At 37.7% G+C, this 26,035-nt stretch overlaps 2 protein-coding genes across 4 annotated transcripts in view; one reads left to right on the plus strand and one right to left on the minus strand.

The window, feature by feature from the left end:
* The window catches only part of FAR2 (fatty acyl-CoA reductase 2), a 195,551-nt gene extending 170,363 nt beyond the window's left edge, over nucleotides 1-25,188 (plus strand). Inside the window, exons 8-13 of one of the 2 annotated variants that reach the window (XM_063640327.1) lie at nucleotides 246-313; nucleotides 1,168-1,314; nucleotides 5,254-5,425; nucleotides 10,204-10,333; nucleotides 22,177-22,304; nucleotides 23,210-25,188. In XM_063640327.1, coding sequence (XP_063496397.1) covers nucleotides 246-313; nucleotides 1,168-1,314; nucleotides 5,254-5,425; nucleotides 10,204-10,333; nucleotides 22,177-22,304; nucleotides 23,210-23,372 — 808 coding nt within the window. In that variant the 3' untranslated portion in view covers nucleotides 23,373-25,188. The remainder of the gene's footprint in view (nucleotides 1-245; nucleotides 314-1,167; nucleotides 1,315-5,253; nucleotides 5,426-10,203; nucleotides 10,334-22,176; nucleotides 22,305-23,209) is intronic. The other variant, XM_055280249.2, reaches the window with a different exon arrangement.
* The window catches only part of LOC129483208 (UPF0764 protein C16orf89-like), a 61,245-nt gene that overhangs the window by 31,519 nt on the left and 3,691 nt on the right, over nucleotides 1-26,035 (minus strand). The window lies entirely within an intron of this gene.

Consider the following 26,035-nt stretch of genomic DNA (forward strand, 5'->3'; position numbering starts at 1 on the left):
CTATTTAACATCTCTTTCACACACACACACACACACACACACACACACGCACACACACGTTTTTCCTAGTCTTCTTCCATTTTGCTTATTAACCCAGAGAAAGAATGAACGATGGAAGCCTTTCATAGGTTGCCTTAATCAGATGAATTACTGAAACCACTATGTCTAAATATTATTTTTCCTTATTTTTCTTTCATTAGTTTTCCATTTTGTTGTACTTATCTAATTTTTATTTCATTTTACAGACCTAAGTCAACATTAGTCTACCACAGTACATCTGGTAACCTCAATCCCTGCAATTGGCACAAAATGGGTAAGTAAGTACTTTAGCTATGTAACTCTATAATTACTAGTGTCTGGCACAGAGAAAAAATTGACAAAGTGTGTCATGGAGCTTAGAGCTTATATGGGGAGAAAGACAAAAAGTAAGTAAAGAGACAAAATAATGAGAAATTGTAAATGTGTGATAGTTAACTAGAATGTACTGTCGTTACCAAAGAAAGGAGTCAGTGGCAATATGTACATGACTGTAAGCAGTAAGGGGTCCATTGGCTATAGCGATTTTAAAAATGATGAAACAAAGCAAAAGTTGGCAGTTATAAAGAATGTCAGTGATAAAATACTGAAATACTCCTCCCTGTTGGAGCAGTGGCTCCTACACACACCCCTTCCCTTCTTGATATGTCACTGAGAATGTGATGTCATCAATGACCAATGAGATTTAGAAAAGTTAGGTGATATTAATCCTTTGTTATTGAGTCCATCATACTGATCATTAATTTATGCAGCTTGCCTCTCAGGTGTGCAATAACCACTCCACTAGCGATTTGTAAAAGTGAATAGGAATCACTATGGGAGAAATAAAAACAACACCCAGAGTCCTTGAACCCTGGGACCAAGGTCTTGGGCGGTGCTGAGGAAACTATATTTTTAATAAGCATCTAGATGATTCTTGATGCTTGGTGAAAGAGAGAAACCCTGTACTATACAAATGATTGATTTGTCTGAATGTAAAGGATTGGATCTGTTCAATGTATAAAACCATGGAAATAGAGTTGAGTACAACTTAAACATCTAATGATGGTAGAAAGTTAAAGTGGGGAATTTGGCTATTCTGTAGGATTTCTTACTACCTACTAATGCACACTTTCTTTCCCTGTTACATAGGTAACACTACCTCTACACATTCCAGTGGTAAGCCATGGTGCCGCACTGAGAGTTCTATTGCGGGGCAGCTAGACACTGTGGCTCATTTTATAATAGGCTTTGAATTGAACAATGCTTTTCCAAGAATGAAAAATACCTGGCATGCAGGTATTTTTTTCTACTCCTCTTACACCTATAGCAAACATTGTTGCCTGATACAACATTGTTTCTCCCTGTGCCAAGGCTCTGTTCTAGATTCCCATCTAATACAGCATTCCCATCTAATACAGCATTTCTGGAAGCTATTACTAATTAATTTGATGTTGCATTCAAATTAAACTTGTTTGTGTTTCCTATCAGGGTTCTTAAGAGGGATCAAAATGCTTCCTACTAGGAGCAGTAGCCATGCCGTAGGAGGTTGAACACACATAGCCTCAGGTGACATTACAAGGAGTGATAGACAGCTGGGTCAGTGAACATAGGATATCAGAATCTCTTATGCTATCAACCTGTGCATAACTTTTGGTTATGCACAGAACCAAATGTTTTAATAATGCCACGTATGTTTTAATAAATGCCTATGAACTGGTGATTCTTGAGACTCTTCAAATTTTAAACTATCCTGCCATTTTTAGGATAAACCCAAGTTGGTCATAGCATGTTATCTTTTTTATATTCTGTTTAATTCAGTTTGCTAACAGTTCCCTTGTTGTTCTCTATTCTCTGAAAGTGTTTGTGTAATATTAGAGCAATCTATTCCTTGGAAACTTGGTAAAATTACCTATAAATTATCTGGATTTGTAATTTTGTTGTGAGAGGATTCTGTGTTGCTTCAATAGTTAAAGAATTTTGCAGGCTTTCAGTTTCTACTGGAATCAGTTTTAGTAAATTATATTTGTCTTTTTTTCTAATAATTTGTTTTAAAATGTATTCACATAAAATTTTTCATGTTATATCAATTTTTTGGCCTAAACTGTATCTGTAATTATATTTCTCTTTTAATTCATATTTGTGTGTCTTCTACATAGGGTTTATTATTTCTTTTTTTCAAAGAAACAACTTCTGGCTTTATTGATTCTTTATTATGTTGCTTCGTTTTCTACTGCATTGGTATATTGCCTTATCTCTATTTTCCCCTTCCTCCTGTTTATTTCTTTCTTCTCTTTAACTTAGAAATATAGCTCACGAATATTTGACTTTTCTAATACATGCATTTATGGCTTTATATTTCGCTCAAATGCCACTTTGGCTGTATCCCACACATTTGGTTGTATGATGTTTATGTTATCATTACTCTCTAAGCATTAAGCATTATTCATTTAAATTCTTCTTTGACCTATGAGGATGTAGAAGTGCAGTTTTCAATTGTCAAATTAAACTTTCTACATGTGCATGAGTTTCTACTTGTCCTTCAGATCAGAAAGACAATAGCCTAATGGTTAAAAGTCTTGGGCTTTAAGATCTAATAGACTTGGATTCAAATCTTAGCTCATTCATTCACTCCTGTATTCATTAAGTAGGCATTATTCTTGGGCTATGGATACATCACTAAACAGAAATCCATGCCCACATCATAGATGTTATATGCTGGTATGGGTCCTACCATTTAGTAGACTCCACTACTTACTAATTGTATCAACTTGAAAAAGTCACTCAGTTTCTCCCTGTAGATCTTTTTTTTTTTTAATCTGTCAATGAGAATAATAATAATTATTCTATTCCAGGGAGCTCTTGGGAGGATTTAATGAGATAAAGTGCTTAGCACAGTGATTAGAATGGTGAACATTTCAGTAAATGCTTGCTATTACCATTTGGACAGCTTTCTCAGAAAGCCTTTCCTAACCCAGCCTCGCCCCTCCCCTTCCTGGCACCCAGACAGAGCTAGAGCTTCTTTTGTCTTCCTCCAGAGTATATTGTAGTGATCTCTAGCAGAATACTCAGGCAAAATATTGTAATCATAAACTGTCCACATCTCCCACCAGATTGCCAATTCCTTAAAGACAGGGAATATATCATATATATTATTATTATTTTTTTACCTCAGCATCTACCACAATGCCTAGCAAGTGTTAAATGCTAAATAAATGTATTTGTAATGACTAAAAGAAGGATTGGTATGGATTTAGGAAATGGAAAGTAATTGTATGTTGCTGAGATATTTATTCATTCATTTAGTCAAAAAATATTTATTGGGTACCGATTACCTGCCAACCACTTTCAAGGTAGTACATAGGTTGAAACAAAACAGACAAAATTTTGTTATGGTACTTAAATATTAGAAAGGAAAAATATACATCAGATATGGTTGAGAGACTGCAAAAAAAAAAATAAAACAGACGAAGTAAATAGTGATGTGGGAAGGCTGCTATTTTATATGTAATGGCCAAGGAAAGTCTCCCTGATAAGGTGTCATCTTAGCAGAGACCTGAAAGAAGTGAGGTGGCAAATCAGAGGGACATGTGGAGGAAATATTCCAAGTTGAAGAAACAATAAGTGCTACAGCTCTTTAATCGTATTCAAGGACAGCAGGGAGGCCAGTATGGCTGCAGCAGAAGCACTGAGGGGGAGAATGGTAGGAGATAAAGTCAGAGTGGTGGGCAGAGAGAGTGAGGATGCAGAGAGTGCAAAGCCTTCCAGACCATGGCTTTGCCCCCAAATGAGATGAGATTCCACTGAAGGGCTCTGAATGGAGAAGTATCTGTAATATATTCTGAGTTACATTTTACAAGAATCACTCTGGCTGCCACATGGAGGTCAGACTGTAGGAGTACAAGGGTAGTGGCAGAGACCATTTAGGACAGTACTGCAACATTCCAGGCTACAGTAGTGGTTTGGATCAGAGACACAGCAGGTGGAAATTATGATTCTGGGTATTTTTCAAACAGAGAGCTGATAGATTTTGTTGAATTGTGTGTGGGTTGTTAAAGAGAAGAATCAAGGATGACCCCAAAGTTTTTGGCTGAACTACTAAACAAATTGAGTTACCATTTGGTTAGAGGTAAAAGACTAGTGAAGAAGCAAGTTTGTGTATGTATTGGGAAGGGGGTGGTTGGTAGTGGGAGTATCAGGAGGTCAATTTTAGAGCTGTTAAATGTGAATGTTTATTACACATCCAGATGGAAATGTTGAACAGGTATATGGATATATAGATCAGAATGTCAGTGTTGAGATCAGAATTTCTTATGCTGTCAACCTGTGCATAACTTTTGGTTATGCACAGAACCAAATGTTTTAATAATGCCACAAATGTTTTAATAAATGCCTATGAACCAGGTGATTCTTGAGACTCTTCTTTGTATAGGATTTATATTTTCAGATGATAGATTTTAGATGGTATTTTTTTAAGGACGGCAGTAATCATATTACCATAATAACTGATATCATCATAATTGAATAATGAGCTTAGGCATATGCTTTGAAAAAAACCCTACATACATTAAATAAAGTTGAATTCAAATGACTATCTTTTGCAAACAACTACTGAATTCACAAATGTACATAAAAAGTTCTTAAGCTTAATCTAAGTAATAATATAAAAAGAAAAATACTATTATGAATAAAACTCTGGATACCAGAGTGGACAATTGAGTCTAACATATTCCCAGAGAAGTATTTGAAGTAAACTAACACAAAGAAATCTTGCCTTGAGAATCTTTAGAATCTTTTACTTACACCTTTAATAAAGATTCAAATAAAATGTTAAGAAACTTTCTAAATGGTTCTGAAAGTAATGGTCCAGCCAGGGAAATAAGGTCTCTAGCCTCTGTCTTGGGGCTTTCAGAATAGACTAGATAACCTTAGAATTAAATGCAGATTCATGTTTTTCTGAACAGTACCTCCTTGTATTGACAAGTGTTTCCCCAATAATTTGTTTTACAGTAAATGTTTCAACTAAATAATCCAATTATTAACCCATTCACACTGTTTCAGTTTGCAGATAACCATCTGCCCAGCACAAAAGTCTTTATATTGTTCTCAGAAATTGATTCTCGACTCTACACAGCAAATCCTTTGTCTTTATTGTTTTGACCCATTACAAATGCTTTCCACTATGATGGACTTATATTCTCCTTTTCTCCTCTAGCACTTACTTTCTTTTTTCCCCAGGAGTCCAAGTCATGGCAACCTTTGAAAAAATCCCATTTGAGAGACCTTTCAGGAGGCCAAATGCTAATTTTACCACCAACAACTTCACATCCCAGTACTGGAATGCGGTCAGCCACCGGGCCCCTGCCATTATCTATGACTGCTATCTGCGACTCACTGGAAGGAAGCCCAGGTGAGAAGCTGAGTCAATGGCTTTGACAGTGTAACTGCATGGGAGATTAAGGCCCCAAAATCTTTAGTGCTTCCTTCAGCCGAGGATTAAAGGAGACAACTGAATCTTACCCATATATACAGATTGAACACACCTAATCTGAAAATCCGAAATCTGAAATTCTCCAAAATCCAAAATGTTTTGAGTGCTGACATGCCACAAGTGGAAAATTCCACATACCTTACCTCATGTGATGGGTCACAGTCCAAAGACATTCAAAACTGTTTCATGCATAAAATTATTTAAAATATTATATAAGATTACCTTCAGGCTCTGTGTATATGGCTAAGTGTGTATGAAACAGAAATGAATTTTGTGTTTAGGCATGGGTCCCATCCCCAAGATATCTCATTACATATATGCAAATATTCCAAAATCTGAAAACAATCAAAACCCAAAACACTTCTGGCCCAAGCATTTCACATAAAGGATACTCGACCTGTATAAGTTTTGAACAAAGCAGTCATAGTGAGAAGCCACAAAAGACATTAAAAATGTTCCAGCACAATAAAGGAAGGTAAATGTTAAAGAGCTTGATGAATTCAGCAAGTAATCATTCATGCAAAAAGAAAAGCAACTGAGACTCTGTCACTAGGGTTTTCTGAATAGGTAGATAATCTCAAATATACAATAATGATGACAACCCACTAGAGTTTACTGTGGCACTCGTGGGGCTAAGGCTGATGCATGATGATCCCATTTTCACTGTCACAGCTACCCAAGGAAGAGATCCTCATCATCCCAATTTTACAAATGGGGAAATAGAAGCTAAGGAAGGAATCTGAATTAGTCTCAAAGGAAGTGACAGGAAGGATGTGGAGAAAGCTGAGTCTCAAAGTCAGTATTCGGAACCAGATTTACTGCCACCTAGAGATGAGTGAAGAAATTAGAGGGAACACAGTGTGCTGATGCTAAGGCAGCTGTCACCACCTAGCTGTGTGACATAGGACATACGCCTTTATCTGTCTCGCTCGAATAATATGTGTCAAGAGGAGTCATTATTATAATTGCCTAAGGCAATTCTTGTGATCAAGAATCAGAAGTATGAACAGTATTGCCTTCTGTGCTAGCCAGCCCCTTTGTAAGGGAGGAAGTCTTCTTCAGCGTGTTTGTCATCTTTATTAGCTGTGCAAATGACTAAAACTTAGCCAATGTAGAGTTTATCTAAATTTTCAGAGACCTCATTTGGAGCTCATGACTCAGTTCTTGAGCAAGGTGAAAAGGAAACATTGTGATTAATGAGAAAATATTTGTATGGGGCTTATTAAATAAAGACAGGAAAAGAAGAAAACCCAAATATTGTAGGCAGAAATGCTAAAGGTTTCAAAATATGTCAGGATTGGAAGAGGGCCTGCATAAAGAACAAAGTTCAGTTAGGAAAAAAGAGAAACACAGAAGGAAGAGACACAATAAAAATCTATATGAATCTTGTGAGAAGTCAAACAGTAATATTTGTGGGAAATGGGTTGCTTTGTTGTGTGGTATGTGTTTTAGCAATAATCTTTATGGCAGAAAAAGCTGAAATCCTTCTAGACTCTTTCCTTCTCCAGGTGTGCTTGTGTATACTCTTCTATGCTTTTACATCCATATATGGACATATATAGTTTGCTTTGCAGCAGGGGAGTATGTGTGTATATACATCAATTGTACGTATTTTACAACTTTTTCCACTAATTTTCCATGAAAATCTAAGTAATTCTGCCCAGTGTTGTCTTTTTTTTCCTACTGCAAACAAACAATAGGGCAATGAATATCAGCGTGCATGCCTCTTTGTAGAATGTGCCTGTGTCAGGAGAGGATCCTGAGGAGGGAGACTGCTGGATTGAAGAGTATGTAGATTTTGTGACTAGTGCCAGGTGACCCTCCCTAAAGGAAGAGACTGTCAATTGGCACTACCACTACCACAACAGTGTATGAGGGGTACAAAACAGTCTTTTTTTTCTTTTTCTTTTTTTTTTTGAGATGGAGTCTTGCTCTGTCACCCAGGCTAGAGTGCAGTGGCGAGATCTCGGCTCACTGCAACCTCTGCCTCCTGGGTGCAAGCGATTCTCCTGCCTCAGCCTCTTGAGTAGCTGGGATTACAGGTGCCTGCCACCGTGCCCGGCTAATTTTTGTATTTTTAGCAGAGATGGGGTTTCACCGTCTTGGCCAGGCTGGTCTTGAACTCCTGACCTCAAGCAATCCACCCGCCTTGGCCTCCCAGGTGCTGGGATTACAGGCATGAGCCACCACGTCCGGCCGAGGGGTACAGAACAGTATGTCTTACCCTCTTAATGAGGGTAAGAATACTTTGTAAAAATCAACTTCTCAATTGTCAAACTCATAAGGAATGACATCTTTTTGCTTTTTTGATTTGCATTCCTGATTGCTGGAGGGGCTGGACTTTCATTCGTTTATTGGACATTTAAGTTTTCCCCTCTGTGTGTTGCCTGCTTCTGCTCCCTATTTTCCTATTGGGTTGTCCTTATTAATGTATGGGAACATGTGTGTGTGAATACATATTTCATATATTTTCTCCAGGTCTGTTTCTTTTTTAGCTTTGACTATAAAGCTTTTTGTAACATGAGTGAAGATACATATAATGCAGGGCTTAGGAACACGGAGTTTGGAGTCAGGCTTATAAGATTTAAATCCTGGCTTCACCAATTTAGCCATTAGAGCCCTAAATTACTTCATCTCTCTAAGTCCTAACTTCCTCTTCTGTAAAATGGGCATAGTAATCATAACTTATTTATTTTATATAGTTTAATATGAGTGCTTAGAATATAATAATCCCTATTAATACTAAAGAAAGATGTTTTAAATTTTTATGTGGTAAAATGAATCGTTTTCCTTTAGCTTTTGCATTTTGGGTATTAAGAAGACCTTCTTGGCTGGGTGTGGTGGCTCACACCTGTAACCCCAGCAATTTTGGAGGCTGAGGAAGGAGTATCACTTAAGCCCAGGACTTCAAGACCAGACTAGGCAACATAGTGAGACCCCATCACTACAAAAATAAAATTTAAAAACATTGTCCAGGCATGGTGGCACGTGCCTGTAGTCCCAGCTACTCAGGAGTCTGAGGCAGAAGACTGCTTGAACCCAGGAGGTCAAGGCTGCAGTGAGTCATGATTGAGCCACTGCACTCCAGCCTGGGCAATAAAGTGAGACCCTGTCTCAGACAAACAATAAAGACCTTCTCTATCTGGGAGTAATACAAGTATTTTTTCTAAAACATATCATTAGGTTGATATAGTTCTGTACATCCAATGATATCATGTCCAACCATTATTTTTAACAATTAAATGTACTGAAATCACATCAATTGCATCAGAGTTGGAGAATGGCTAAAGATTTAGATAACAGTAAAGTGGAACCCTATTATGGTGCTTATATCAGGCACAATGATGTCTACCTCATGCCTAAGAAATCTCCTATGATACAGTAAGAGAAATACCTCATGAGTCATTAGGTACATGGGCATTAACTTTGACCAGAAGTAAGACCAAATCCCCACAATAGCGTCATAATTACTGAGCCAACTACAGTAATCACTACTGCCAAGACTGGGTTAACTAAAAACCAAGTGCTTTACAGGCCAAAAGTGACTTGTAGCTAAAAGACCTAGGTTGGGGATTAGGTATGGGACCCTGAGCATAATCTCTCTGTAAAATGGAGATACATAATATAAATCCTGACTATCTCACAGCCATATTGTTAGGATCAAGTAAGATTGTATATGAAGAAGTTTTTTGTAAATTGTTATAAAGTTGGGAGGTGCACAAAGAAGATCTGGTCCAAGTAAGTCCTGACCACAAGATTGGACAGCGTGGTTCATCTTGTGTAATGGGACACAGGGTAGTGAGATTACACAGCGCAGGTTTTTTGAGGTCAGTTAAAACTGGGTTGGAATTTGACTTTGACACTTTATCTTAAGCTCATGTTACTCATTTGTAAAACTGCAGACTTACCTAACAAAGATGATATCAAAATTAGCAGAGAGAATACTTTGTAAAAGTATTGGGACTGTGCCTAACACAGAATAGGTTATCAACAAGAAGTTTTTTTTTTAAATCTCCACTATGATTGACAACTGCTTTTGATTCACCAAACATGAATATAGTCAACACTTCTGCCCAAAAGTTATATACTAAGACCTCAGATCCCATCAATTTCTTAAAATACAAGAAAGTACAATAAAAATGAGAAATAAGGCCAGGTGCAGTGGCTCATGCCTGTAATCCCAAAACTTTGGGAGGCCAAGGCAGCTGGCTCCCTTGAGCCCAGGAGTTCAAGACCAGCCTGGGCAACATGGCAAAACCCTATCTACAAAATATACAAAAAATTAGCTGGGCCCCACTGCGCTCCAGCCTGGGTGACAGAGTAAGACCCTGTCTCAAAAAGAAAGATGAGAAAATTTTCTAATTGTCTACATCAGAATTCAAAAAATGAACAGTATGTCATTCAGGCTGAATAGCTCGCTCACTTTTAAAACAGGTTTGCTATTCTTGAGAAATCGGTGTTAGAAAAGGAGTGTGGTATTAAATGCCTAACAGAACAAGCTCCTTTAGATCCAGCCCTTTTCTTTTTCTGTTGAATGAATAGAGAGTTAATCTGGAAGGAGAAAAAAGAACTAATGAGGAATGGGAGACAGACAGGGATAATTTTTGTATTTTCTTAAAAATAATTTATCATACATCCCTGTAGAGTGACAGGGAAGTGGTGCACTGATATTTACTCCTATCTGATGGTTATCTCAGGATGACAAAGCTCATGAATCGGCTTTTAAGAACTGTTTCCATGTTGGAGTATTTCATCAACCGGAGTTGGGAATGGAGCACATACAATACAGAAATGCTAATGTCTGAGCTGAGTCCTGAAGACCAGAGAGTAAGTATAGCACTGACTTAAGCAACAGGAACATGCTACTCACTTGGAATTTAGAATTATTTGACTTGGAAAGCTGATGAATGAATAAGACATTTGGTTATAGACACAGATTTTGTTTTGCTTTGTTTTTCTAAGAAAATCAGTCAATGCTATCACCACCGTAGGAAACAAGTTTAATGTACGTAAGAAATGTAGGTTCTTGGACTTTGGTTAAATCTTTAACTGCTGATCTGCCAACATGTTTTATCTACTGCACTTCAATCATTTCGTCACTCCTTGATAGTTATCATTTCTACAAACCCTCAGTACCTCTGGCTGGCTGTGTTCTTCCCTTATCTGCCACAGCATATGACGTCAATGAAAAATAATGATTTTATTGCTTATAAACTCTATCACCCACTATTCTTGTCCAATCAAAATTGTTCTGCCTCTCCCAGCTACAGTTCCTTCCTTACCTTGTTAAAGCTAATCCCTACACCTATGCACTCTGCCTCACCTCAGACCTCTCTCCATCAGTGCTGCATCATCAGTCTCCCTCCCTATAGGATTTCTCTACAACAGTTCAGACTTTTATTTCTCAAGACAGGTCTTCAGTTTAATTCCTTAGCACCAGCACCACTTATTTCTTTAACTTCTTGGCAGTCACAAAAGATAAGTCCTAAAATCTTTGCATATTCTGAAATTCTTTTGTACATTATACATGTTCCTAGCCTTTTTCTCAGTCATGTATCCCCTAAGCATGCAACTGGTAAAGTTTTTAACTAAATTTTAAGGTTTTTCACTCCATATTGATTGACATTTCCCACTAAGAAACAATTTTCTAAAATGTATCTTTTGATTTATTTTGTACCTGACAGCATGTAGAAGAAACCAAGTCACACTGGGGAGTAAATATCAGATGGCTCGATTTTCCAGGTGCCGTCTGTCACCCCTTTCTTTGACTAGGAAAGGGAATTCCCTGACCCCTTATGCTTCCCAGGTGAGGCGATGCCTCGCCCTGCTTCGGCTCATGCACGGTGCACTGCACCCACTGTCCGGCACTCCCCAGTGAGATGAACCCGGTACCTCAGTTGGAAATGCAGAAATCACCCGTCTTCTGCGTCACTCACACTGGGAGCTGTAGACTGGAGCTGTTCCTATTCACTCTTCCAACAGGCTTAACAAACGGCACACCAGGAGATTATATCCTGTACCTGGCTCGGAGGGCCCTATGCCCACAGAGCCTCGCCCATTGCTAGCACAGCAGTCTGAGATCAAACTGCAAGGCAGCAGCGAGGCTGGGGGAGGGGCGCCCACCATAGCGCAGGCCTGAGTAGGTAAACAAAGCAGCTGGGAAGCTCGAACTGGGTGGGGCCCACCACATATCAAGGAGGCCTGCCTGCCTCCATAGGATCCACCTCTGGGGGCAGGGCACAGACAAACAAAAGACAGCAATAACCTCTGCAATCTTAAATGTCCCTGTCTGACAGCTTGGAAGAGAGTAGTGGTTCTCCCAGCATGCAGCTTGAGATCTGAGAACAGGCAGACTGCCTCCTCAAGTGGGTCCCTGACCCCCGAGTAGCCTAACTGGGAGGTACCCCCCGGTAGGGGCGGACTGACACACCACACGGCCAGGTACTCCTCTGAGACAAAACTTCCAGAGGAATGATCAAGCAGCAGAAATTGCGGTTCACCAATATCCGCTGTTCTGCAGCCTCCACTGCTGATACCCAGGCAAACAGGGTCTGGAGTTGACGGCCAGTAAACTCCAACAGACCTGCAGCTGAAGGTCCTGACTGTTTGTTAGAAGGAAAACTAACAAACAGAAAGGACATCCACACCAAAAACCCATCTGTATGTCACCATCATCAAAGACCAAAGGTAGATAAAACCACAAAGATGGGGAAAAAACAGAACAGAAAAATCTGAAACTCTAAAAATCAGAGCGCCTCTCCTCCTCCAAAGGAACACAGCTCCTCACCAGCAACGGAACAAAGCTGGAAGGAGAATGACTTTGACGAGTTGAGAGAGGAAGGCTTCAGAAGATCAAACTACTCCAAGCTAAAGGAGGAAGTTCGAACCAATGGCAAAGAAGTTAAAAACTTTGAAAAAAAAATTAGATGAATGGATATCTAGAATAACCAATGAAGAGAAGTCCTTAAAGGACCTGATGGAGCTGAAAACCATGGCATGAGAACATGACGAATGCACAAGCCTCAGTAACCGATGCGATCAACTGCAAGAAAGGGTATCAGCAATGGAAGAAGAAATGAATGAACTGAAGCGTGAAGAGAAGTTTAGAAAAAAAAGAATAAAAAGAAATGAACAAAGCCTCCAAGAAATATGGGACTATGTGAAAAGACCAAATCTACGTCTAACTGGTGTACCTAAAAGTGATGGGGAGAATGGAACCAAGTTTGAAAACACTCTGCAAGATATTATCCAGGAGAACTTCCCTAATCTAGCAAGGCAGGCCAACATTCAAATTCAGGAAATACAGAGAATGCCACAAAGATACTCCTCGAGAAGAGCAACTCCAAGACACATAATTGTCAGATTCACCAAAGTTGAAATGAAGGAAAAAATGTTAAGGGAAGCCAGAGAGAAAGGTCGGGTTACCCACAAATGGAAGCCCATCAGACTAACAGCTGATCTCTTGGCAGAAACTCTACAAGCCAGAAGAGAGTGGGGGCCAATATTCAACATATTTAAAGCAAAGAATTTTCAACCAGAATTTCCTATCCAGCCAAACTAAGCTTCATAAGTGAAGGAGAAATAAAATACTTTACAGACAAGCAAATGCTGAGAGATTTTGTCACCACCAGGCCTGCCCTAAAAGAGCTCCTGAAGGAAGCACTAAACATGGAAAGGAACAACCGGTACCAGCCACTGCAAAAACATGCCAAATTGTAAAGACCATCAAGGCTAGGAAGAAACTGCATCAACTAATGAGCAAAATAACCAGCTAACATCATGAGGACAGGATCAAATTCACACATAACAATACCAACCTTCAATGTAAATGGGCTAAATGCTCCAATTAAAAGGCGCAGACTGGCAAATTGGATAAAGAGTCAAGACCCATCAGTGTGCTGTATTCAGGAAACCCATCTTACACGCAGAGACACACATAGGCTCAAAATAAAGGGATGGAGGAAGATCTACCAAGCAAATGGAAAACAAAAAAAGGCAGGGGTTGCAATCCTAGTCTCGGATAAAACAGACTATAACCAACAAAGATCAAAAGAGACAAAGAAGGCCATTATATAATGGTAAAGGGATCAATTCAACAAGAAGAACTAACTATCCTCAACATATATGCACCCAATACAGGAGCACCCAGATTCATAAAGCAAGCCCTTAGTGACCAACAAAGAGACTTAGACTCCCACACAATAATAATGGGAGACTTTAACACCCTGCTGTCAACATTAGACAGATCAATGAGACAGAAAGTTAACAAGGATATCCAGGATTTCAACTCAGCTCTGCACCAAGCGGACCTAATAGACATCTACAGAACTCTCCACCCCAAATCAACAGAATATACATTTTTTTCAGCACCACACCACACCTATTCCAAAATTGACCACATAGTTGGAAGTAAAGCTCTCCTCAGCAAATGTAAAAGAACAGAAATTATAACAAACTGTCTCTCAGACCACAGTGCAATCAAACTAGAACTCAGGATTCAGAAACTCACTCAAAACCGCTCAACTACATGGAAACTGAACAACCTGCTCCTGAATGACTATTGGGTACATAATGAAATGAAGGCAGAAATAAAGATGTTCTTTGAAACCAACAAGAACAAAGACACAACATACCAGAATCTCTGGGACACATTCAAAGCAGTGTATAGAGGGAAATTAATTTATAGCACTAAATGCCCACAAGAGAAAGCAGGAAAGATCCAAAATTGATACCCTAACATCACAATTAAAAGAACTAGAAAAGCAAGAGCAAACACATTCAAAAGCTAGCAGAAGGCTAGAAATAACTAAAATCAGAGCAGAACTGAAGGAAATAGAGACACAAAAAACCCTTCAAAAAATTAATGAATGCAGGAGCTGGTTTTTTGAAAAGATCAACAAAATTGATAGACCGCTAGTAAGACTAATAAAGAAGAAAAGAGAGAAGAATCAAACAGATGCAATAAAAAATGAAAAAGGGGATATCACCACCAATCCCACAGAAATACAATCTACCATCAGAGAATACTACAAACACCTCTATGCAAATAAACTAGAGAATATAGAAGAAATGGATAAATTCCTCGACAAATACACCCTCCCAAGACTAAACCAGGAAGAAGTTGAATCTCTGAATAGACCAATAACAGGTTCTGAAATTGTGGCAATAATCAATAGCTTACCAACCAAAAAGAGTCCAGGACCTGATGGATTCACAGCCGAATTCTACCAGAGGTACAAGGAGGAACTGGTACCATTCCTTCTGAAACTATTCCAACTGATAGAAAAAGAGGGAATCCTCCCTAACACATTTTATGAAGCCAGCATCGTCCTGATACCAAAGCCTGGCAGAGACATAACCAAAAAAGAGAATTTCAGACCAATATCCTTGATGAACATTGATGCAAAAATCCTCAATAAAATACTGGCAAACCGAATCCAGCAGCACATCAGAAAGCTTATACACCACGATCAAGTGGGCTTCATCCCTGGGATGCAAGGCTGGTTCAACATACGCAAATCAATAAATGTAATCCAGCATATAAACAGAACCAAAGACAAAAACCACATGGTTATCTCAATAGATGCAGAAAAGGCCTTTGACAAAATTCAACAACGCTTCATGCTAAAAACTCTCAATAAATTAGGTATTGATGGGACGTATCACAAAATAATAAGAGCTATCTATGACAAACACACAGCCAATATCATACTGAATGGGCAAAAACTGGAAGCATTCCCTTTGAAAACTGGCACAAGACAGGGATGCCCTCTCTCACCACTCCTATTCAACATAGTGCTGGAAGTTCTGGCCACAGCAATCAGGCAGGAGAAGGAAATAAAGGGTATTCAATTAGGAAAAGAGGAAGTCAAATTGTCCCTGTTTGCAGATGACATGACTGTATATCTAGAAAACCCCATCGTCTCAGCCCAAAATCTCCTTAAGCTGATAAGCAACTTCAGCAAAGTCTCAGGATACAAAATCAATGTACAAAAATCACAAGCATTCTTGTACACCAATCACAGACAAACAGAGAGCCAAATCATGAGTGAACTCCCATTCACAATTGCTTCAAAGAGAATAAAATACCTAGGAATCCAACTTACAAGGGATGTGAAGGACCTCTTCAAGGAGAACTACAAACCACTGCTCAATGAAATAAAAGAGGATACAAACAAATGGAAGAACATTCCATGCTCATGGGTTGGAAGAATCAATATCGTGAAAATGGCCATACTGCCCAAGGTAATTTATAGATTCAATGCCATCCCCATCAAGCTACCAATGACTTTCTTCACAGAATTGGAAAAAACTACTTTAAAGTTCATATGGAACCAAAAAAGAGCCCACATCGCCAAGTCCATCCTAAGCCAAAAGAACAAAGCTGGAGGCATCACACTACCTGACTTCAAACTATACTACAAGGCTACAGTAACCAAAACAGCATGGTACTGGTACCACAACAGAAACATAGATCAATGGAACAGAACAGAGTCCTCAGAAATGATGCCGCATATCTACAACTATCTCATCTTTGACAAACCTGACAAAAACAAGAAATGGGGAAAGGATTCCCTATTTAATAAATGGTGCTGGGAAAACTGGCTAGCCATATGTAGAAAGCTGCAACTGGATCCCTTCCTTACACCTTATACAAAAATTAATTCAAGATGGATTAAGGCTTAAATGTTAGACCTAAAACCATTAAAATCCTACAAGAAAACCTAGGCAATACCATTCAGGACATAGGCATGGGCAAGGATTTCATCTCTAAAACACCAAAAGCAATGGCAACAAAAGCCAAAATTGACAAATGGGATCTAATTAAACTCAAGAGCTTTTGCACAGCAAAAGAAACTACCATCAGAGTGAACAGGCAACCTACAGAATGGGAGAAAATTTTTGCAACCTACTCATCTGACAAAGGGCTAATATCCAGAATCTACAATGAACTCAAACAAATTTACAAGAAAAAAACAAACAACCCCATCAAAAAGTAGGCAAAGGACATGAACAGATACTTCTCAAAAGAAGACATTTATGCAGCCAAAAAACACACGAAAAAATGCTCATCATCACTGGCCATCAGAGAAATGCAAATCAAAACCACAGTGAGAGACCATCTCACACCAGTTAGAATGGCCATCATTCAAAAGTCAGGAAACAACAGGTGCTGGGGAGGATGTGGAGAAATAGGAACATTTTTACACTGTTGGTGGGACTGTAAACTAGTTCAACCATGTGGAAGTCAGTGTGGCGATTCCTCAGGGATCTAGAACTAGAAATACCATTTGACCCAGCCATCCCATTACTGGGTATATACCCAAAGGACTATAAATCATGCTGCCATAAAGACACATGCACACGTATGTTTATTGCAGCACTATTCACAATAGCAAAGAATTGGAACCAACCCAAATGTCCAACAACGATAGACTGGATTAAGAAAATGTGGCACATATACACCATGGAATACTATGCAGCCATAAAAAATGATGAGTTCATATCCTTTGTAGGGACATGGATGAAACTGGAAAACATCATTTTTAGTAAACTATCGCAAGGACAAAAAACCAAACACTGCATGTTCTCACTCATAGGTGGGAACTGAACAATGAGAACTCATGGACACAGGAAGGGGAACATCACACTCCGGGGACTGTTGTGGGGTGGGGGGAGGGGGAGGGACAGCATTAGGAGATATACCTAATGCTAAATGACGAGTTAATGGGTGCAGCAAACCAACATGGCACATGGATACATATGTAACAAACCTGCACATTGTGCACATGTACCCTAAAACCTAAAGTATAATAATAAAAAAAAAAAGACTTACGTGTTAGACCTAAAACCATAAAAACCCTAGAAGAAAACCTAGGCAATACCATTCAGGACATAGGCATGGGCAAAGACTTCATGTCTAAAACACCAAAGGCAATGGCAACAAAAGCCAAAATTGACAAATGGGATCTAACTAAACTAAGGAGCTTCTGCACAGCAATAGAAACTACCAGCAGAGTGAACAGGCAACCTACAGAATGGGAGAAAATTTTTGCAACCTACTCATCTGACAAAGGGCTAATATCCAGAATCTACAATGAACTCAAACAAATTTACAAGAAAAAAAAACCCCATCAAAAAGTTGGCAAAGTATATGAACAGACACTTCTCAAAAGAAGACATTTATGCAGCCAAAAAAACACATGAAAAAATGCTCATCATCACTGGCCATTAGAGAAATGCAAATCAAAACCACAATGAGATGCCATCTCACACCAGTTAGAATGGCCATCATTCAAAAGTCAGGAAACAACAGGTGCTGGAGAGGATGTGGAGAAACAGGAACACTTTTACACTGTTGGTGGGAGTGCAAACTAGTTCAACCATTGTGGAAGTCAGTGTGGCAATTCTTCAGGGATCTAGAACTAGAAATACCATTTGACCCAGCCATCCCATTACTGGGTATATACCCAAAGGATTATAAATCATGCTGCTATAAAGACACATGCACACGTATGTTTATTGCGGCTCTATTCACAATAGCAAAGACTTGGAACCAACCCAAATGTCCAACAATGATAGACTGGATTAAGAAAATGTGGCACATATACACCATGGAATACTATACAGCCATAAAAATGATGAGTTCATGTTGTTTGTAGGGACACGGATAAAGCTGGAAACCATCATTCTCAGCAAACTATTGCAAGGACAAAAAACCACACACCGCATGTTCTCACTCATAGGTGGGAATTGAACAATGAGAACACATGGACACAGGAAGGGGAACATCACACACCAGGGACTGTTGTGGGGTGGAGGAGGGGGGAGGGATAGCATTAGGAGATACACCTAATGCTAAATGACGAGTTAATGGGTGCAGCACACCAACATGGCACATGTATACATATGTAACAAACCTGCACGTTGTGCACGTGTATCGTAAAACTTAAAGTATAATAATAAAAAAAAAAAGAAAAAAATATATCAGATGGCCAACTGACCTTGCTTGCCAGCTAAGGGTTTCACTTCTACATATCAATCTTACTGAGTGTGATTCAAATCCAAGCCCTAGAATTACTTCCTAAGCATTATCCATGTCAAATATAATAAATATTATATTAGGCACAAAAGGCAAGATTTAGAGGGATATTTTATCTGAAATCATTGCTACCTCTGAAAGTGAGGTGAAATAGTTATTCAGAAATGTTTACATATCACATACAGACAAAATTCTTCTAGCACTAGTGTTTGAAATGAATGATGATTAAGCCAGTTTATAAATCAAAAACAATTAAACAAATTCAATCTATTGTAAGTTCTTTTAAAATTTGGCTTTAAACTCTATGTAAGCTCATCCTTATGTATTTTCTCCATGGAATTTTCCTGCCTAAATAACTCAAAAGGTAATGAGATTAGTTTCATTTCTGACATTTTACTATTTTAACCTTTCAAAATTTTATGAAAAAGAATCAAAGCTTCAGTGTATTTAACATATGCTCTCAAAAATATCTTAGCAAAAGTAATAGTACTAAATGTAATTGCCAAATTCTGGTGTGGCTCAAAATTCAGTTTGAATTGCCATATGGAATCAGGATTCTGAACAGGGCCACTTTGAAATCAAACTTAGAAATGTTAAACGGTATAAAAATAAAAGCCTCTGCTTATATGAATGACTACGCAATATTAATGATACTATGAAAACCATATCCAATCAAAGTGATAATGGAATTTCTTTCAAAAAGCAATTCAGCTTTTGGACAAGTCTATGAAGCTCTCTGGAACTCACTAATCGCATCGGCTCTCTTTGTTAATACTCCAAATCTCACAGAGGTTTGAGGTATCTTGCAAAAAATACATATAATGAAAGAACAAAATAGAAATAAAATAAAATGCAAAACCAAGGAAAATATGAATCAGAATATGAAGTCACAGCTAAAAATTTAAAAAGAGAATGCCAATACATAATCTACAAGATCCTACTAAGTTGCTGTAGTTAATTTAAGCAGTGAATTTGTTCTTGAGCTTTCTGGTAGCAAAGTGAAAAGGAAAATATAGTTTCATAGGACTCGGTTCAAAAGGAAGAATGAATTAGAACAAGTTATCTAAAGCAAATACATTTATGCTTTATTTTTTTTTGAGACCATGTCTTGTTCTGTTGCCCAGGCTGGAGTGCAGTGGCGAGATCTCGGCTCACTGCAACCTCTGCCTCCCGGGTTCAAGCGTATCTCCTGTCTCAACCTCCAGAGTAGCTGGGACTACAGGCACATGGCACCACGCCCAGCTAATTTTTGTATTTTTAGTACAGACGGGGTATCACGATATTGGTCAGGCCGGTCTTGAACTCCTGACCTCAGGTGATCTGCCCTCCTCGACCTCCGAAAGTGTTGGGATTACAGGCATGGGCCACCACGCCCGGCCCATTTATGATTTTTAAAAAGTTATTTCTTGTCATGTTTCTCCATGCAAGTTGAGAGGATAAACCAAAAGCAATATGCACAATGAATCAGCAAAGGGCTCATTATTAAATGTTTACTGAATGCCCAGAATGTTAAATAGGGATAATAATATTTAGTTACTTTCCTCCAAGTTCTAAGATGGTTTTCTGTGATTAAAATATAACATTTAATTTGCATATAAAGGAGAAAGAATTGAGTAGCCCTAGAGAACTACTAAATCTTTAAGATGTCAAATTCAATTACATTCTTTAGAAGTGTAATATTTCCTAAAGAGAAACAGAGCTAAATATAGACTCTGGAGGAAAGATGCAATTTATGAATTAAACCCAAGAGATTCTCAGAAAATGGTGTAGCCGTTTTAAAGTTAACAAACTTGACCTTTAGTGGTGATTGGCTTTTTGGTTTTGATAATGTATGCCTTTTATTTGGTACCATCTAAGCCTCGATCAAAGACTAGCTGTCTGAAAAAAGGAAACTAAGAGTTTACTTTGGTCATATTCATGTAAACCTTATATACAGACTAAATAGAATAAATTGTTGTATAACAAAAAAGAAACACTTTTGGTTTTCAAAATTAATATTTAAATTAATTTGATCAAAATTGTATAATTCATTCATGTATTCAGCAAGTATTTACTGAATGTCTACTTTGTGCCATTCAGAGGAACATCATTGTTATTGTTCTAGGAATATCATTTATTTGAATTAAGCCTTTTTAGCTATTAAAATCCTTCCTAGTGAGGCCTCACCAGCAGTTCAGTAAGTTAAGAGTAACGAGCAACTCTCCTTCACTGTAAGTGAGAGAAACTCTCCACTAAAGATAGGCTCTTTTTTTTTTTTTTTAATGTCAAGGGATTAATAGACAAAAAGTGATCTGAGAGTGCTGTATATCCAAGGAGAGAGAAGAGTGCCCAACTGGAAGGACAAAAGCACCTTAAACAAACCCTCCACTTGCTAAGATTTATAAATATTAGACTTTTTAAATGCTAGCACAAGTCCATTTTCCCGGCCATTCTCTCCAAATACATGAAATAAAACTCTATTGAACCAAATCCACTCACTGATGCAATCTTTTATTTGATAACAGGGTCATACCAAACTCTCCAAGGATACCTAATACTTGAAATATTTCCAGAGATGATAACAGAATCTTCTTGACACTCTTTCTACTAACAAGTTTGAGTGCCCTAAGTTGTTTATATTCAATCAAAACTATTTTTTCTAATATATTTGAAGATCATTTCCCTCCCTTTCTTTCTCCAATTAAGCCTTTTATATGGAGATTTTGAAAAGATCCCTGGATGGCTCAAGAATGACCTATCAGGTTTCTCTTCCTAACTCATCCTATCTCCATTTGTAATCCATATAAATCTGGGCCACCTCATGATCCTGTGTCAGCTCAGCATCATTTTCAAAGAAAGTACACAAAAAATAAAATCTATGGAATGAAGTTCAAATCTTTACGCCAGCTTTTCCATAACAAACCAAAAAAAATAGATTTTTGGTTATGCAAGTGTTTTTCTTTTCTCTTCCTCAAAGATACCTTAAAATTTTTTAAATCCTTTTTCTTTATTGTCACTCTCTATATGTCTTCTAAGTGGCAAAATTTCTCTCCCTAAACAGATCAATCTCTTCCTTCTCCTTCTTCCCTACTCCTCCCCCATGTTGTGATCACTCCTTTTTTCTTTCACTACCAGTCACTCTCTTCTTAAATATAAATTCTGGTAACTTATTCCTTAAGGCTTTGCTTCCCAAAGTTTAATCTGCATAATGAAGTGATAATGCTGTAGGAAAGGATGGTAGGACAATGGGATAACACCAAAATTTAAGAGGAAGGTTGCATCATTTATGTTTTGGTCACTAACATATTATTCCATCACTTTTAAAAATAATTACTCCTCGGTTAGCTGAAATATATACTAAGCCAACCGTAAGTTTTCACCAGTCTATGTAATACTATTTCCTTTAAATCTCCCTCACGAGAAATGTGAAGTGTTTGTGTTTGATCCATGTTTAAATATTCCTATGTAAACAGTTATCCATATTATCAGTACCTTTGAAATAATGACTCAAATAATCTCTCCTTTGGAGAGGTTCAACCTATGTCTCCCAAATTGAAGGTCACTCATCTATGTAGAAGAAACCTCAAGTGGACAAAGTGACTGTCCAGCACTGCAATTCTGGCAATCTATAATCTCTCTTGCCTCTCAGGTATTCAACTTTGACGTGCGCCAGTTGAACTGGTTGGAATACATTGAAAATTATGTTTTGGGAGTTAAAAAATACTTATTGAAAGAGGATATGGCTGGGATCCCAGAAGCAAAGCAACACTTAAAAAGGTAAGTATAATCAGTCAGTTAATATTTATTGAGCACCTACTGTGCATCGATTTTATACCAGACATAACATTTGTGCAGAGGAGAATGAACATTTCTTGAGCATTTACTACATTACAGGTCCTGCACTCTATTCTACCCTGTAAAACAGTTTCATTTAGACTTCACCCCACCTCTATGAGGCAAATATTACTTTTGTTATCCCATTTTTATGAAACAGATATCTAGATTTAAACACAGCAAATAACTTGCCCATGGTAATTGCACAGTAAGTCTAACAGCCAGATTTGAACCCAAATTTGTTTCTTCTACCACACTCTGTCATAATGGGATATAAATACCCAACAGGCAGGAGACCTGATTATGCTATTTAACCTAGAAAAAAGTCACTCCTCAATTTTTTCAACTTCCTTAAATTTCTTTCAGCCATAATCCCTGAGGGACAAAAAATTCTAGCACTCTGGTATAATCCTGGTAGAAGCAGAGGATCTGTAGTGCAGAGATGATAAGGATAGAAAAGTAGCTTGCAAAACAGGAAGGAGGAACCTTGAATAGCAAGCCAAGAACTTTAGAATTTACCTTCTAATGGACAAGAAACAGTGAAGATTTATGATGTGGTAACATGATCAAAGTATATTTACAAGATTATGCTAGTCATGCTTGTAAATAGTTTCAAGTGGAGAGAGGTATAAGAGAAATTAGTTAGGGAAATGTACAAATCTGACTATTCAGCAAGAATGCTGTGGAAATGAAAGATGCAGAAAACAATTGGCCAAGTTATACGAAATACTCTGTGAGCACTTTATAAATACTTGCCAGTCATATCCAGGAAAACACATACTTATCTTCAGATAATGTGGTTGCGTATCTGGTAGTTTTAACTTTGGTTATGTCTGTCTGTTCCCTAGGCTCCGAAATATTCACTACCTCTTTAATACTGCCCTCTTCCTTATCGCCTGGCGCCTTCTCATTGCAAGATCTCAGATGGCTCGGAATGTCTGGTTCTTCATCATAAGCTTCTGTTATAAATTCCTCTCCTACTTTAGAGCATCCAGCACGCTCAAAGTTTAAGAGCATTTTGTCATTGCTTTTTATCTGGAACCTCTCAGATACCTCTAAAACAGCAAACTGTGATTCTCAAGATTAGAAAGTAACAACGAATATTCCCCACACTGTCAAATGTCACCTGTTATGTATTCGTCCCTATTCCTTAACTATATATTTTTATTTCAGTGAGAGAAGGAAAGTTGTAAACTAGCCCATAGTCACCTATATTTTAGGAAAAAAAATCCAAATTGTTTTCTAACATTCTATTTTATGCCCTTGCATATTAAACGTGAAAGTACTCCCACTTTTCTATATTTAGCTTTTCTTTTCTCCCTGGGAGGATTCATTTAAACTCAGTAAATATGGAAAGATGCATGGCAGAAGCTGAAATGAGCTCAAGCGGTACTAACCTTGGAACCATTCTGGGTACCCAAAAGAAAAATTTAAAATCAAGATGAGTAAAAGGAGAATGGTCTCAATATCCTCAAAAATGCAGTAAGAGAAGTAATACCCCACTGAAAACGTCTCTCTTTCTTTCCATGTTATACCTTGGAGTCCTGGTTGAGGGGTTGCGGAATCAGAAAAGTAGATTTACATTCAACACTTTTCTTAACTATATTCACTTCTTAAGAAGGAACAAGAAGTGTAAGTAAGTTTGTGTAGAGTGAGGGGTTAGGCATCTTTCCATTGGGGACTTGTGTATTATGCTTTAAGTCAACATTAATATTCTCAAATTTGAATTTGGTAGCTATTATTTCTAAATCTTTTTAATCCTCAATTTTCCTGGTAACCTTCTTTCAATAGTCTTCTTCTTCTAAAAGTTGCCAAACCCTTTATATTTAAGCTTTTTCCACTCAGGACTCAGTTAGAGTGGTTAACAGGGAGAGGGATGGTCCCATTTGATCTCTGCCACTGAGCAAAACAAAACTTCAAATGAACTTTTAAACTGTAGCTTTAGTCTTCTGGTATAAAGTGGGGAAGATTACACCTATGTGATCACCAAAGGATTTACTAGTATCTTGATCATTCCAATTGCACAATGTTAACGTACAACATACAGCAGAAAAGTGAATAGACTTCAATAAGGGATTCTAAGTTTAGAAAATAGGTTTTGTTTTCTTAAAAATATTTTGTGTATAATGCAAACTAGTGAAAACTATATATATTCTCCAATTCCTATAGTAATAATAATGTAACTGTTAGGCCAACTTTCCTCATATTTGAGAGATGAGTACATGTTGGATTGCAGCATTTCTTCATGTTAAAAACATGGAATATTATTCAAATATAGTATTTGGGGCCTAAACAACTAAAATTAGTCACCAGGTAACTAGCTGAAAACGGCATAGGCATAAAATGTTAACAAAAAATGGCAGTTATATTTATGCTCACTTCCTGGAATAACTGGGTAATATTCAGAAAGGCACATCGTGGTAGTTTAAGTGTACAAGGCCTTAGGGCAGTATCTAGCCCAGTATTATTCTAGATTCTCCTGAGCTCTATATAAAGGGCATTTTGGAGGAACTCTTCTGGGCCATATCTTTCCCAATCTCATCTAAATTCTGGGAAATACTTTCCATAGCAGACAACCCAGCTCTGAAACTAAGCACCTGGTGATCTTTAGTTTGAGATGTCTATATGGTACTTTTGAGTTGTATCAATTAAGATACAAGCTATAGACACGATGAAAATATGAAATCAAGATATAGCTCAGTGGGATTGGATTAAGACATAATAATTCTAAGAATTCACTTTTGATTGTATGTTTTACCAATTCAGTAACTCCACTAATCAAGTATTCACATTTTGACTTTCGATTAAATAAAAATTTGAATTAAAATTCTTCCCCTCTTCTAGTGTTGTCTTTAACTGCTGACTACCGCAGTACTTCTCCCTCCTTTACACTCCCTGCACCCTACCCCCCAACCCCCAGAAAAAGGAAATAACTTCCAAAGAACTCTTTCCACCAAATCACATCACAGGAATAACTAATTATCAGATGAATACAAATTAACCTTTAGGTACATAATGCTTCACTTTTTCTAACACCATTAATAATAGGGCTATTTTGACATGAGTATTCTTCTATTTGTGGCATCAGATAAATGACACAAAGTTCTCTTGTGATGATTAGGCAGTAAAAGCAGGTATCTGTATGAAGGGAAATCTCTAGCATATAACTATTTCACATCAAGACCAATTAGCAATTACTTGAATGCCTAATATAAACAAAGCAATGGGAAAGAACCTTCTACTTAGGGGAAAAGAGGATGGAAAGTACAAAGAAAAGATACCTATGTTTCAAAAGTTTTGGCAATCCCTATATTCTCTACCCACAAGATACCTGATACAGTATCAAGTATTACAGAGTTGAAGAGTCACTGCCTGAGGCAACTAATACTAGAAAAAGTTAAGGCAAATGGGCACACAATTCAGAAAAACACTTCTTGTGATTTTCAACTAACTAACATCATTACTTCCATTTAACACCTCATGTAATTAACTTAGTATCTCAGGGTAAAAAGACTGGTCTAATAATGCCCAAATAGCATGTTAACTTACAATAAACATAAACAATTAAAGTAGATCAGCCTAGTTTCCAAAAACATCAATGATTTTCAAAGTTTACAAGAATCACTTGTAAATTTCCACATGGCTACTTTTCTAGAACTGCTATTCTAATAATG

Source organism: Symphalangus syndactylus, chromosome 5, assembly GCF_028878055.3.
Source record: "Symphalangus syndactylus isolate Jambi chromosome 5, NHGRI_mSymSyn1-v2.1_pri, whole genome shotgun sequence".
NCBI classification, from domain to species: Eukaryota; Metazoa; Chordata; class Mammalia; order Primates; family Hylobatidae; genus Symphalangus; species Symphalangus syndactylus.